Source organism: Orycteropus afer, unplaced genomic scaffold (genome assembly GCF_000298275.1).
Source record: "Orycteropus afer afer isolate SDZICR_OR568_19922 unplaced genomic scaffold, OryAfe1.0 scaffold00435, whole genome shotgun sequence".
NCBI classification, from domain to species: domain Eukaryota; kingdom Metazoa; phylum Chordata; class Mammalia; order Tubulidentata; family Orycteropodidae; genus Orycteropus; species Orycteropus afer.
In genome coordinates this window covers 1682407-1697123 of record NW_006922022.1, presented here as the reverse complement: position 1 = coordinate 1697123, position 14717 = coordinate 1682407, and the positions used below count along the sequence as shown (strand labels likewise).

At 37.3% G+C, this 14717-nt stretch overlaps 1 protein-coding gene across 1 annotated transcript in view; it reads left to right on the top strand.

Moving 5' to 3' along the window:
- Positions 1-12465, top strand: part of CCDC171 (coiled-coil domain containing 171) — a 466256-nt gene extending 453791 nt beyond the window's left edge. The window contains exon 24 of the mRNA XM_007954161.2: positions 12238-12465. Within this exon, the coding sequence (XP_007952352.1) occupies positions 12238-12465 (228 nt within the window). The remainder of the gene's footprint in view (positions 1-12237) is intronic.
- Positions 12466-14717: the final 2252 nt, after the last annotated feature.

Below are 14717 nucleotides of genomic sequence, written 5' to 3'. Positions count from 1 at the left end.
GCAGCTGTTAGGTTCAGATCAGTGGCCTTTTGTATAGCAGCTGAATCCTTTAACCACTGTGACATCAGAGCTCCTTCATTTGTATATGGGAGCTCTGGTGGTATAGTGCCTAGGGCATTTGACTGCTAACCAGAAGCCTGGTGGTTCAAACCCACCAGCCACTCCTCAGAAGAAAGGTTGGGCAATATACTTTTGTAGTGATACTGCCTTAGAAACCCCAGGAGGGGTCGCTATGAGTTGGATCTGACTTGATGGCAGGGAATTTGGTTTTTTGGTTTTTATATTTCTATATAGAACATTTCAGTTTTATTTATTAAAGTTTTGTACCTTTTTCATATTTGAAGTATGATTATATTTACATTTCATAATCTCTCTGTGTTCTGATATGCCTGAGAAATGGGCAGTGGGGGAATGCTTCCTTTGCCTTTTCTGACCATTTCTAGCATTGTCCACCATCAGATGTGTCAGGATTGCCAGGGGAGGAGTAGACTGGGAGCTCAGGAGTGTGGAGGAAGAGATTAAAACCAGGAAAAGAAAGAACAAAGGTCATGTGGGAAAATCCTTCACCTCTTTTTCCAACCTTAGCTGTGTCAGGAAATCTAAACATCCAAGAGAAGAAAATGGGAATTGTTATCTTGTCAGGTCCAAGACATCTTTAAAGTAATTTCAAATTAAAGCTTAAATTTTCCAGTGTAATTTAAAACTTCAGTGAATTTAAAATTTTATTTCTGAATATAAGAACTTATAAGCTCTATTGACAAAAGGGGTGGTACTTTTATTTTGAATAAATTTTGTATAAGTAAAAAAAAAATAATAAAAGTTATTTGTTACTCCAGTACCATGGGTATTCAAATGTTGGGCTATAATAAAGTATGCTGTAAAAATGCAAACGTTCATCTTTAGCCTATAGTAGAGTTTGTGTACTTTTATTTTCCAGTTTCACAAAGATTTGTTGAGCCCTTACTATTTTTATGGACCAAGTCTGGTTATAAAGCCTGCGTCTTTGTCTTGTTAGAATGTTGCGACAGGACAGTGGTCAGGCAGATGGGCAGGAGAATGAGATGACTCAAAGTTCACATCCTTTTCTCTCCCTTGTCAAGCTGTGCAACCTGGCGCAAGTTTTTCTACTCTTCTGAGCCATAATTTCTTTGACTATAAAATGAGGGCAATAGTAGTACTTTGCATTTAGTTGTGAGATTGTGTGTTTAAAATGGCCTTCAAGCAGAGTGTTGAAGTATTGACTAGCATTTAGTATTTCCAAAGCATAAGAAGGCTGTGATAATGCCTTATAGAAAAAATACAAGTCTCATATAAGCTTTGTTCAGGAGTGAGTTTATAGTGCTACTGGTCATGAGTCACTACCATTGAGTCAGTTCCAGTTCATAGTGATCCCTCCTTGGGTTTCCAAGGTGGTATCACTATGGAAGTAGATTGTCCAACCTCCTTTCTGAGGAGTGGCTGGTGGGTTTGAACCGCCAGCCTTCTGGTTAGCAGTCAAGTGCCTTAGACACTGTACCACCAGACCTCCCAAGTTCAATGTTAATCAACAATATATATTAAATGAGGTATCTTTAAACAGAAACACACATAAAACAAGGTTATATATTAACTGGTTGATGAAAATGTTGTTACCCAAGGCCCACAGGAACATAACCCTATATTTCTTCTAGCAGCAGTCGTTCAGTCTTTACTAATTAAGTGAATAGTAAGAATTGACCCCTCCTTGGGTTTCCGAGACACCATCATTACGGAAGCAGATTGCCCAACCTTCCTTCCAAGGAGTGGCTGGTGGGTTTGAACTGCTAGAAAGTTAGCAGTCAAATACTTTAGACCTTACACCACCAGCGCTCCTATATGTGTGTGTGGGCATGTATATATTTTTCAGGTGTGTGTATGTGTGTGCACATGCATGTATACATCTTATGTGTAAACTTGAGCATTCCACCAGAGAAAAGTGCTCATGCTCCTCATCGTTGTCTGTATGAACTGCAATGCCCTATGATACAATTTTGGACAGGTAGAATTTGGTTAACTAGAAGTATTTAAGGGAGCTCTGGTGGTGCAGTGTCTAAGGCATTTGACTGCTAACCAGAAGGCTGGCGGTTCAAACCCACCAGCAACTCCTCAGAAGGAAGATTGGGTAATCTACTTACATAGAAATACCACCAAGAAGGGATCGCTACAAGTCGAATTGACTCGACTGCAGTGAGAAGTATTTAAAAGGAAGACAACTAAGTGATGCAGAGTATTGAGACTTTAAGTACACATTAGAAACTAAAGTATAAATGGTGAAGGGGCCTCATTTTAAGACCCTCTTGTGGGTGTTTTGATTTCCTATCAGTTTATGTAGAGCTGTACACTCTACGTAAAAATCAGTCAGTAATGTACAGGGTTCAAACACTGTCATGGAGGTTGAAGTAATGAAAAGTGGACTACAGAATTTAATTGAATGAAGCTATGTCACCTGACTGTGTCCAAACAATGGCTAATCTTGTTTTCTATTTGGTTTTTAGAACCTTGTTGTTGTTAGGTGCCATTGAGGTGATTCATACTCAAAGTGACCCTAAGTGATGGAGTATAATTGCCCTAGGGTTTTTTCTAGGCTGTAATCTTCACATAAACAAATTGCCAGTTTTTATTTTTTTGGTTTTTTCCTCTTGCGGAGCAGCTGGTGGGCTCAAACCTCCAACTTTTCATTCAGCAGCCCCCATTTAACTGTTGTGCCACCAGGGCTCCTCTTTAGAACCATATATTCCTTCTTCTGAAGAATGGCCTATCTATATTCCTGCAAAATCTTAAGGATTCTGTTTAGAAAACTCTGATATCTGGGTTAATGCCATCCCAAAAAATTAAATGTTAAACATTATGTCATTTGCTGGGAGCTCTGGTGGTGTAGTGCCTAAGGGATTTGACTGCTAACCAGAAGGCTGGTGGTTCAAACCCATCAACCACTCCTTGGAAGGAAGACTGGGCAATCTGCTTCCATAGAGATACCGCCTTGGAAATCCAAGGAGGGTTTGCTATGAGTCGAAATCGACTTGACGGCAGTGAGTTTGGGTTTTTTGGTTTTGGTTTATATCATTTGCTATCACATGTGTGATCATAACAGACTTGAAGAACTGCATGCCCCCAATTTTATAGGCAAAGGAAATGAGACTAATTGACTTGCTTAAAATGACCCAGCTAGGTTGTAACAGAACTGGGATGAGAAAACTATAGTCTTCTAATAAAAGGTCTAGTATTTCACCAAGGAGCTCTGGTGGTGCAGTTGTTAAAATATTTGGCTGCTAAACAAAAGGTCAGTGGTTCAAACCTACCATTTGTTCAGTGGGAGAAAGATGAGGCAGTTTGCTTCAATAAGGATTTATAGCCTTGGAAACTCTAAGGCACAGTTCGATTCAGACCTATAGGGTCTCTATGAGTCAGAATTGACTTGATGGCAGTGAGGTGTTTTTTTTTTCCCCCAATCTTTTCACCATACTATGTGTCTGGCATAATCTCTGTACAATACCTTCCAGGCTCACTAAATCCCATTTTCTCTCACTTTTTTATAGTACTAAATTCTAAAAGACTTAACTTGATCATAAATGGTACACAAGAGACAAATGGCTTAGTGTCATTGTTTAAGAAGCCTTGGCTTACAAAATAGCTTTGATTTATAGACAATTTGTTGAATGATTATTTTATTATCAGACTAATGCTTTATTTATTTATTTTTCTTAGAAAAACACTGTTAGAAAAGTAAGATATTAAAGATATGAAAAACAGCTATGGGACATGTCCAATCACTATATTTCATAAGATTTTTAAAATGCAGAATTTTGGTAGACACATTTTGTATTGTGAATATGTATTTAGTTGATGAACTATAACAGTTTAGATAGAATCATTTACAGTTTATTGAGTAAATAAAAGTGCTTCTATAAAGATTCACATGACATCTAGCTTTTATTTCAGGTAACTAATTTCCTTTTGAAAAACAGCTTAAATTTAGATTTACATAAGAGACTACCAGAACACCTCAGCAGTTTAAATGACCATGGACTTTACAGATTTAAAATGTAAGATCAAGTGGTGAATATTAACTTTACAGAGTCTCTGATAAAACATTATTTAGCTGTCTTTTGCTTTCTGTGTTACATTAAAAATGGTGTGATATGTTTCTGGATATTTTGTGTAACCAGGAAAATAATTCATATTTATTTGTTATTTTAACAAATTCTCAAATGGAGACCTCATCAGAAATTTTTGTTGGCCTATTTTTAAACTATTAAAGTGGCTTAAAATCAGATTTTTTTTCCTCATTTCATAAAAAAATAAAAACCACTTTCTAACAGTATATAGAACATAGCAAGTGACCCAAGTAACAAAAGCAGTTATTTGTTCTCATTCACACAAAAGATTGTTTACTTGCTGGAGGTCATATCTTTTGTAGGGGTATGAGCCTTTAAGAAAATTGCTATTTTTTCCCCCCACTTCTTGATGTTTTGAGGTTATTTTCTATGTCTAGGATATAAGGTCAAAAGATAGTATGCAAAAGGTGAGAGTCTGATTTGAAATACTAGAGAAATACTCAGTTATTTCAAGGTGATTTAGTGAAAAAATGTCTTCTTAGTTGAAAGGGTGCTTTCAGACAACATGGCGGAAAACAGATGTTAAAAAGTAAGATTGTTGTTGTTAGGCGCTAGTTGGTTCTGATTCACAGCAACGCTGTGTAAAACACACAGAAATGCTGCCTGTCCGGTGCCATCTGCGCAGTCGTTGCTGTGTTTGAGCTCATTGTAGTAGCCAATGCACCTGTCTTGTTAAGGATCTTCCTCTTTCACTGACCCTCTACTTTATCAAGCATGATGTCCTTCTCCAGGAACTGGTCCCTACTAATAACTTGTCCAAAGTATGTGAGAGGAAGTCTTGCCTTCCTCACTTTAAAGAAGCATTCTGTCTGTACTTCTTCCAAGACATATTTGTTCATTCTTCTGGCAGTCCGTGGTATAGTCAACATTCCTTGTCAACAACGTAATTTAAATGCATCAATTCTTCTTCACTCTTCCTTTTTCATTGTCCAGCTTTCACATGTGTTTGAAGTGATTAAAAATACCATGGCTTGGGTCAGGCTCACCTTAGTTGTCAAAGTGACTTCTTTACTTTCTAACGCTTCAAAGAAGTCTTTTGCACTAGATTTGCCCAATGCAGTATCATTTGATTTCTTGAATGCTGCTTCCATGAGCATTGATCATGGATTCATGTAAAATGAAATCCTTGACAAATTCAGTGTTTTCTCCATTTATTATGATGTTGCTCATAGGTCCAGTTGGGAAGATTTTTTTTTTTTTTTTTAATGTTAAGGTGTAATCCATACTGAAGGCTATAGTCTTTGATCTTATCAGTAAGTGCTTCGAGTCCTTTTGCTTTCAGCAAGCAAGGTTTTGTCATCTGCACATTCCAGGTTGTTAATAAGTCTTCTTCCAATCCTGATACTATGTTGTTTGTCCTGCAGTCTAGCGAATCAGATTATCTGCTCAGCATGTAGATTGGATATTACCTTTTCTGATTTTAAACCATGTAGTATCCCCTTGTTCTGTTTGAACATCTGCCTCTTGATCTATGTACAGTTTCCACATGGGCACAATTAAGTGTTCTAGAATTGCTATTATTGACAATTTTATCCATAATTTGTTATGGTCTGTTCTGGGTACCTAGCACTGCTCTGACAGAAATATACCTCCAATGGGATGGCTTAAAGAAACCGGAATTTATTCTCATACAGTTTGGAGGCTTAAAGTCCAAGTTCAAAGTGCAAGGCTCTAGGGGCTGGGTGAAAGCCCTCAAACTTGGGGTTCAGTTCTGCCTCCTGTTCCTGGCCCACTGGAGCTAGAAGCTTTTCTTCAGTCAGACAGCTGCTGGCTGCTGAGATGGACAAGCCCAAGGTTGACAAGTAAAAAGGCACAGTCCCAATGTTACCAAACCATATGGCAGGCCATTAATTCAAGTCCATTGAAAGTCCCGTTGGCAGAGCATGGCAGGCTGCTGAACAGCGACATGGCTACATGCAGGGTTCAAGCATGCCATAAGCTAGAGACCATTCCCAAAGCTGTTTCTTACATACAGGAAGCAGACCACATACCCAAAGGCAGCTACTCAGCTGCTCACAGTGGATTCCACCATGGTGTTTATTACCAGTCTCATCATGGGGAATACTACATCCAGCAGCCCAGCCACTCAACCAGGTCTAGCCAAGTTGACACACAAACTTAACCACTACATGGTCTACATAATCTAATGCCTTTGCATAGTCAATAAAACACAGATAAACATCTCTCTGGTATTCTCTACTTTCAATGAAGATCCTTATGACATCAGCAATAATATCCCTCACTATATGTCCTCTTCTGAATCCAGTTTGAATTTCTGGCAGTTTCCTGTCTATGTACTGCTGCAACTGTTTTTGGATTATCTTCAAAATAATTTTACTTGCATGTAATATTAATGATTTGTTTGATAATTTCCACATTCCCTTGGATGATCTTTCTTTGGAATAGGCATGTATATGGATCTCTTCCTATTGGTTGACCAAGTAGGTATCTTCCAAATTTCTCAGCAGATGAGTAAGTGCTTCTAGCATTGTATCCATTTGTTGAAGCATCTCAATTGGTATTCTGTCAATTCCTGGAGCTTTTTTGTTATTGTTGTTGCCAATGTCTTCATTGCACTTGGACTTTTTCTTCCAATACCATCAATTCTTGATCATATGATACCTCCTGAAATGGTTGAACATTGACCAATTATTTTTGGTACGGTCACTCAGTGTATTCCTTCTATCTTCTTTTGATGCTTCCTGCATCATTCAGTTTTTTGCTATATGAAGAATATTCCTTCGCTATTGCAAATTGAGAGTTGAATTTTTCTTTGGTTCATTCAGCTTGAGAAATGCCAAGCTTGTTCTTTCCATTTGGTTTTCTAACTCCAGGTATTTGCACATTTCACTATATTGCTTTATATTATTGAGCTACCCTTTGAAATCTTATTGAGCTTTGAAATCTCTGTTAAGCTCTTTTACTTTATCAATTCTTCCATTTGCTTTAGCTACTCTACATTCAAGAGGAAGTTTTAGAGTCTCTTCTGACATCCATTTTGCTGTTTTTTTCTTACCTACTTTTTTAAATGACTTTTTATTTTCTTAATAATGTCCTTGATGTCATTCCACAACTCATCTGGTCTTTAATCATGAGTGTTCAATGCATCAAATCTTTTCTTGAGATGATTTCTAAAATCATTGGGATATATATTCAAGGTCATACTTTGACTCTTATGGACTTGTTTTCATTTTCTTCAGTTTCAACTCAAATTTGCATATGAGCAATTGATGGGCTTTTCCACAGTGAGCCTCTGGCCTTATTCTGACTGATGATATTGAGCTTTTGCATCGTCTCTTTCTGCAAATGTAGTCTATTTGATTCTTGTGCATTCCATCTGGTGGGATCCATGTGTATAGCTACTATTTATGTAGTTGAAAAAAGGTTTTTCCAATGAATAAGTCATTGGTCTTGCAAAAGTCTACCAAGACTATTTTTTCCAACTACTGATCTTTCTTCTTTTTTCCAGCTTCCACATTCCAATCACTAGTAATTATCAATGCATCTTGATGCATGTTTGATCAACTTCAAACTGCAGAAGTTGGTAAAAAGCTTTCAGTTTCTTCATCGTTGGTGTGGTAGTTAAATTTGTATGTCAACTTGGCTGGGCCTGGTTGAGTGGCTGGATAGCTGGTGGTAGTTATTCCCCATGATGAGACTGGCAATCAGCTCCATGGTGGGATCTACCACAAGCAGCTGAGTAGCTGCCTTTGAGATGTGGTCTGTTTCCTGTATAGAAGGAGAAGCCTTGAAGATAGTCTCTAGCTTATGGCACGTGTGGACCCTGCATGCAGCCTGCCATGCTCTGCTGACCTGGGGAGTTACAATGGACTTGAATTAATGGCCTGCCATGTGATTCGTTAACATGGGGACTGTGCCATTTTATTTGTTGACCTTGGGTTTGTTAGCCTCAGCAGCTAGTAGCTGCCTGAGTGAAGAGATGCCTCTGGCTTCAGTAGGCCAGTAGCAATAGGCAGAGCTGAAGTCCAAGGTCAAGGGGCTTTCATCCAGCCCCTAGAGCCTGGCACTTTGAACTCAGACTTCTAGCCTCCCAGACTGTAAAAGAATAAACTCCTGTTTGTTAAGGCTATCCCATTTGTGGTATATTCTTGTCAGAGTGGCACTAGGTAACCAGAACAGTTGGCATTAGTAGCCAGTATGTCAATTTGAATAATAGTCATATTAAGAGGTTTTCCTTGTATGCATATTGCTATTATCCTATTACTGACAATGTTGTACTTCAAATTGATCTTGAAATGTTCTTTTTGACAATAAATGTGACACCATTCCTCTTCAAGTTGTCATTCCCAGCATAGTAGATCATGTGACTGTCCAATTCAAAATGGTCAATTCCAGTACTTTTTCACTCTCTGTAGCGTAGTGCTTAAGCCACTTGACTCCAGAAGGCTGACAGTTCACACCCACCAGCCACTCCTTGGAAGGAAGGTTGGGCAATGTACTTCTGTAGTGATACCACCTCAGAAACCCAAGGACGGGTCGCTATAAGTCGGGTCCGACTTGATGGCACATAACAACAACAGCAACACCTAGGATATATATTTTCAAGCATTCTTTTTAGTTTTTTTTTTTGTTATTCAATTTCCTAGATTCATTCTTTGTACGTCCTATATTGTTATTAATGAACGTTTGCAGCTGTTTCTTCACAGTTTGAGTCATGCCACGACAGTAAATGAAGGTCCTGAAAACTTTCCCCCATCCACATCGTTAAGACTGAGCCTACTTTGAAGAGGCAGCTCTTCCCCAGTTGTATTCTGAGTGCCTTCTCACCTGAGGGGCTCATCTTTGTGCACAGTATCAGACAGTGTTCTCCTGTTATCCACAAGGTTTTCACTGGTCATTTTTATTCAGAAATAGATCACCAGGTCCTTCTTCCCAGTCCATCATAGTTTGGAAGCTCTGCAAAAACCTGCCTGCCATGGCTGACCCTAAAGGTATTTGAAATACTGGTGGTATAACTTCCTGTGTCAGTGCAACACACAAGCCACAACGGTACAAAACACTGACAGCTGTGTGGTAGAAAAGTAAGACTAGAAAGGGCAAAAGGTGAGCCCTGTTGTCAAGCACCAAGGATGTTAAGGAATGAGCAGATAGTAGAGGGCATCTCTAAAGGACTGCTTTCCTAATTTTTAAAGTATGAGGTTGATTGTTGTTGTTGTTGTTGTTGTTGTTATGTGCCTTTGAGTCAGCCCCGACTCATAGTGACCCCTCCTTGGGTTGCCGAGACAGTATCACTACGGAAGGAGATTGCTCAGTCTTCCTTCCGAGGAGTGGCTGGATCACACAAACAGAAAAGGAAACTTCAAGTACGGACTACAGGTTCAAGTAAACTATGTGAAACTCTAATAATGACAAAACAGGAGTGCTTGATCATTTGGGCATAGTTCCCTTTCACTGTTCTAAACCATCCAGAAGAAGGCATCCTCTGAGAATACCTGACCTTCTTTGGCCTGATTCTACACACTACCTTCTTTTAATATATAGTTTTCTCAGATCAGAGTTTGAAGTATGAAGATATAACAAACTTTTGCAGGCTTGACTGAATATTGTTTTATGATACTAAATAATGCTGTGGTTATAACCGAGTTTTGTTAAGAATTAAGAAGCAAATAAGCCACTACCCACTGCTGTGACCAGGGACATAATAGAAGGTCCTGGAAAGAACAAGAGAAAAAATGTAGAGCAAAACTCAAATTGCTTAAAAAAAAAAAAAAAAGCCAGGCTTACTGGACTGATTGACTACAGGAACCCCCTTGTCTGTCACTCTAAGATAACCTCTGAACTTGGATTTGAAACTATTTTTGTAGGTCACCTTTCAACCATGTAATAGATTGGCTTATGAAACAAACAGTATCACCTGTGAGTAATGTGCTCCCTTAAACAATCAACTATTTGAGACCAAAAGGTCAACAGTTACCCACAAAGATGAGAAGGCAAGGAAGGGAAGGGAAATTAGATCAATGGAAACAAAACAGAATGGAAATGCTAACACATTGTAAAAATTGTAACCAAGGGCATGGAGCATTTTCATAAAAATTGTTAAAGTGGAATCTAATTTGCTGTATAAACTTCCACTTAAAACACAATAAAATATCATTTTTTAAAAAAGAACAAGGCTCAACCATTTCCTGCTCTTCCAGAATTCCCCTAACCCCTGAGTCTGACAGAAGAAGGATGACACTATACAGTGTTTACAGCAGCAAAATCAGTAACAGTTAATGATGCTACTAATTAACACACAGAGCCCAAGGTATCAGAAAGGGAGGTTCTAATACCAGTAAAAGTGCAGGACTATATATACCTTCAGCCTCTGATGTAGAGAAGACTCTGTTCAGGTTCTGAACAGATATGCTGAGGTCTGGTTAATACTGGTGTCGTTATCCCAGTATTAAGGTTCTGCAAGTGAAACCTTCTCTGCAGTAAGTAACCCAGTGTGTGAGTTGGGAGTTCTGTTCTTTCCATGGGTCTGAAAGCCCTCTCCTTCATAGAGCCATTCAGGTGGCTTTTACGTTTTTTTTTTTTTTTTTTATAACTCTTCTAGCATAAAAAGAGATTTCTATCAGCTATGGGCTTGCAGTGGAGTATTACAAAATCAAAAGAACCAAGATCAAAGAAAATTGCTGAACTAGGTGTTGGATGCAGCTATTGATTATTCTCTGGTTGTATGTTTTAAAAAAAGTCCACAAAAATGGTAGTACGTACAACAGTGGAATTTCTAATATTTTACTAAAAGCCAACAATAGTGTCCCTTTTGTTTTCACATATAAAAATGATTTGTAATACAACATAATCACACAGATCTATATTTCAGACTGTTTTGCCATCAAGCTGTTAAAGAATCTACCAAAAAGATGAAAAGAAAAAAAAAAAAAAAACCTATGAGACAGACTATGGTATTTAATAGAGATACTTAATAACTAGACTAATGTTACTGTTATCTCAGTAGCATTCATTTGCTGGAAATCTGGATAATTCTGACGACATATAATTGGTTACTATTTTTCTACTCTCCATAAATATCATAACATAATACTTGCCTGCTTCATTGCTAAGATTTTGTCCATGTTAAGTGTTAACTACTGATCATCAGTGTGTTACTTAAAGCCTGACTGTATATCTTCATCCAAATGTTAATTCTGTTCTCAAGTACTTTTGAGTATGTAGCATTTAAGTTTGATGATCAGCACTTTCTGGATACCAGTAATGTTTTAAAATATATGGCAAATTGTTTGCATGTTTTAATCACATATTTTGATTCATGATATCCAAATTCTTATAATAGAACAATCTTTATCAAGGTTGGGAGATGCTATTATTTTTAAAGGTATGGGCAAAAAGTTAATCTCACTTGTATCTTATGTCTCAGTATATTGCTTGTTAGAGGTTGTTAGGATTGATTGATTTTTTGTGTGTGTGCTATGCAAATTGAATAACTCAGGCTGGTAGATTTTAAAACAGAAATGTCTGTAGTTCACTTTCTGAGCAGTTTGATCTTCCATATTATATAGTATATATAGCATATTATATAGAATAGTAGAATGAATGTTATCACTGGTTTCTATAAATTACTGGTGGATTGAAGCAGAGGTGAAAATGCCTGATTAGTATTGACTCATATGCAATAACTTTATAAAATGCTTTATAAAAAGTTTTATTGCTTAGGGAAAGTTCTGTTGTCCTGAAATATTTATGATTCACTCACATTTGGAAAATAATTTATTATTTAAGTGTTAATCATATCAAATCCTAAACCAAACCCATTGCTATTGAGTCAATTCCAACTCATAGCGACCCTATAGGACAGAGTAGAACTACCTATCCCATAGTGTTTCCAACAGTGTAATCTTTATGGAAGCTGACTGCCACATCTTTCCCCTGTGGAGTGGCTGTTGGGTTAGAACCACTCACCTTTCGGTTAGCAGCCAAGAGCTTTAACCACTGTACCACTAGAGTTCCTTGCTTAAATGATAATGTTAACCTTATTTTATACTATAATAATTATTAGTCCCCTTTTCTGTTTTTGTTGTTATGCTCTGTTTATAGAGTTTCAGGGCTATAATTATATTTTTCTCTCTTTATGTCACAGGCAGGATCACGAGACCATTCAAATCTCTCCATTCCTTCAAGAGCTACCCTTCCTACTGACACAGTTGTTGTTGGGGATTTTTTGCCACTGAAAGCTGAACTTGATACAACTTACACTTTCTTAAAGGAGACATTTGTGAATACTGTGCCCCATGTTCTGACATCTTCTCACTCCTCTCCAGTGACTATATCTTCTAATGCCAAAAGACCAACTCAGATTGGATTATGACTTAATGAAATAAAGAACGGAGGAAGAGTTAACAATACAATTAAACTTGTTTTGAATGGGGATCTTCTTGTTAGTTGAATTTTGTTTCAGCACAAGTGGCAAGGGCTTTGGTTTTTGTTTTTTACATAATTGTTTAAATCTTGAAGTGGGTGGGTATCTATGAGTCCTTGAATAACTAAATAGCCAACCTTTTCTCCCTGTAAGTTTTATTTATTATCACAGTTCCTCATTTTTATGTAGCATATTTTTAAATGTTAAAGAATGACACATTTTGGGTAATTTCCCTCAGACTTAAAAAAATCAATAAGCCATTTTAGTCTCTATCTATCAAAGTTGTTTCATACTTGTCTATTTTAAAGCAGGACTGCAATACTTTAATAGGATTGAGAGAGCTATTTGAAATGTATGCCAATGATTCCTGTCATTTCATGGCAGCCCTGCCATGGTTCACTGAGCCCCCTCTTCTCTCTTGTCAGCTCAACTGAAGACAAGCATTTAGTTGCAAACTTTAAGCAGGTTGTGCAAAACAGAAATGATGTGACTGCTTCTCCTCCTGCACAATAATGTCACTCCTGGTCAATGTGAGAAGGTCAGGTTGCTCCTTGTAAAGCTACATGATACCACTTGCCCATTTGAACAAGTTAAGTTAACTGCTGCATCTGGTCCCTGCAGGCTCCGAAAACTCATCCTTTTATCAAGTCTGCATTTGATAAGAAAGTAAAGCAATTGTGCGGGGAGGATTTCTGTGGTATATTTAGGCATTTCATAAGGACGGTTCCCACACAGTATGTTGTTGTTGTTGTTATGTGCCATCGAGTCAGACCCCCACACAGTATAGAAGGTAATATATTTAGTATAAGCTGAAAAACTTCAAGGTAATGGCTGTTTTGACCTTCAAAAGAGACTCCTTTTTTGTTTTTGTTGTTGGTAGGACCCAAGAGTGACGCCCATCTTTGATGCTGACAGAATTTAAAACAAGGCCATTGCCCTGCATTTTCTGCCTTGTAGCACACAAAAGTAAAATTGTATGTCAGGCCGAGATGTCGGGGAGCTGACAAGATGCCCCAGTGACATTTCAGCTAGAAAGAGCAAGTGTCTTGCAACCAAGTGGTCAAATATCAAATAATAGGTCAAACAGGAAGGAGCTGAGTTCTAACCACAAAGAGGTTTCTGGTAACTTACTTGACAAGCTTTTGGGCGCTTTGTGGCTTGACAAAGTGATGTTCTGTTGGGTATCACTAGACAGACTGTTCTTTATCGCCTTCAGAAGATCAGACATTGACATTGATTAAACTGGTTAACCCTTAAAGGTTAAATCCTTGCAGTTTACATCATGGCAAGTGAAGAACAAAAGAATATTTGTAATATGTATTTGATTTTGTATTAATCATTTAACTTCCCAGTGATATTAACTTCTGGTGTGAACTGTGCTTTTACAATTTTGATATAAAATCCTTGTTTTATATTATTTTCATTATGGAATAGTGATACACTAGAAAATAATAGTATTGTTACGGAATCTATAGTGTCATATTATCTTTACAGTGGCATTTGATTCAAATATAACCAAATTCTGATAATTTTTTATTGGTTTTGATAAATAAAATGATATACTAACTATGTTACTAGCCCAATTAGTTGAGTGATTTATACCATCTAAAGTAAAATAGCACTCTTCTGCCATACTGTGTAACACAGTGCTATTTCCTTATCATACTTAGTCAATAGAATTAGCTTGATATAAAACTTTTGAAAGCTTTTTGTGTAGAAACATTATATCTTTCACCAAGTTTCTCTTGATTTTTCATTGGAAGTCTTTTTTGTTAACCATTCTAGGTTTTGAGTATTATAGAATATACTTGTGCAATGGAATGTGTAGGAAATTCAACTTAAAAATTCATTATAACACAGAAATTGTTATTATTACTCCTCAGATGATAGAATGTTCTGTGTACATTTCAAAATACTTTCCCCTGCCTATCAATATAGTGATTGGGATACTTTCCATATAGAAATTGATGTACAGTTTTTTAGTTCATATGCTGTCACTGAGCCTCTAAGTCTCACACTATAGAAAAACCATGTTACCCTATATATTTATATGCCTGTGCTTTTTTGTAGGTGTGTATGTTTGTGTTGAATCTATTTCCAGATTCTACTGATTTAAACTTTGCCTTGGACAGGTCTTGATATTCTTGCCTTAATTTTACGATCTGTTAATGGGATAATATCAAATATAAATGTATATGTCT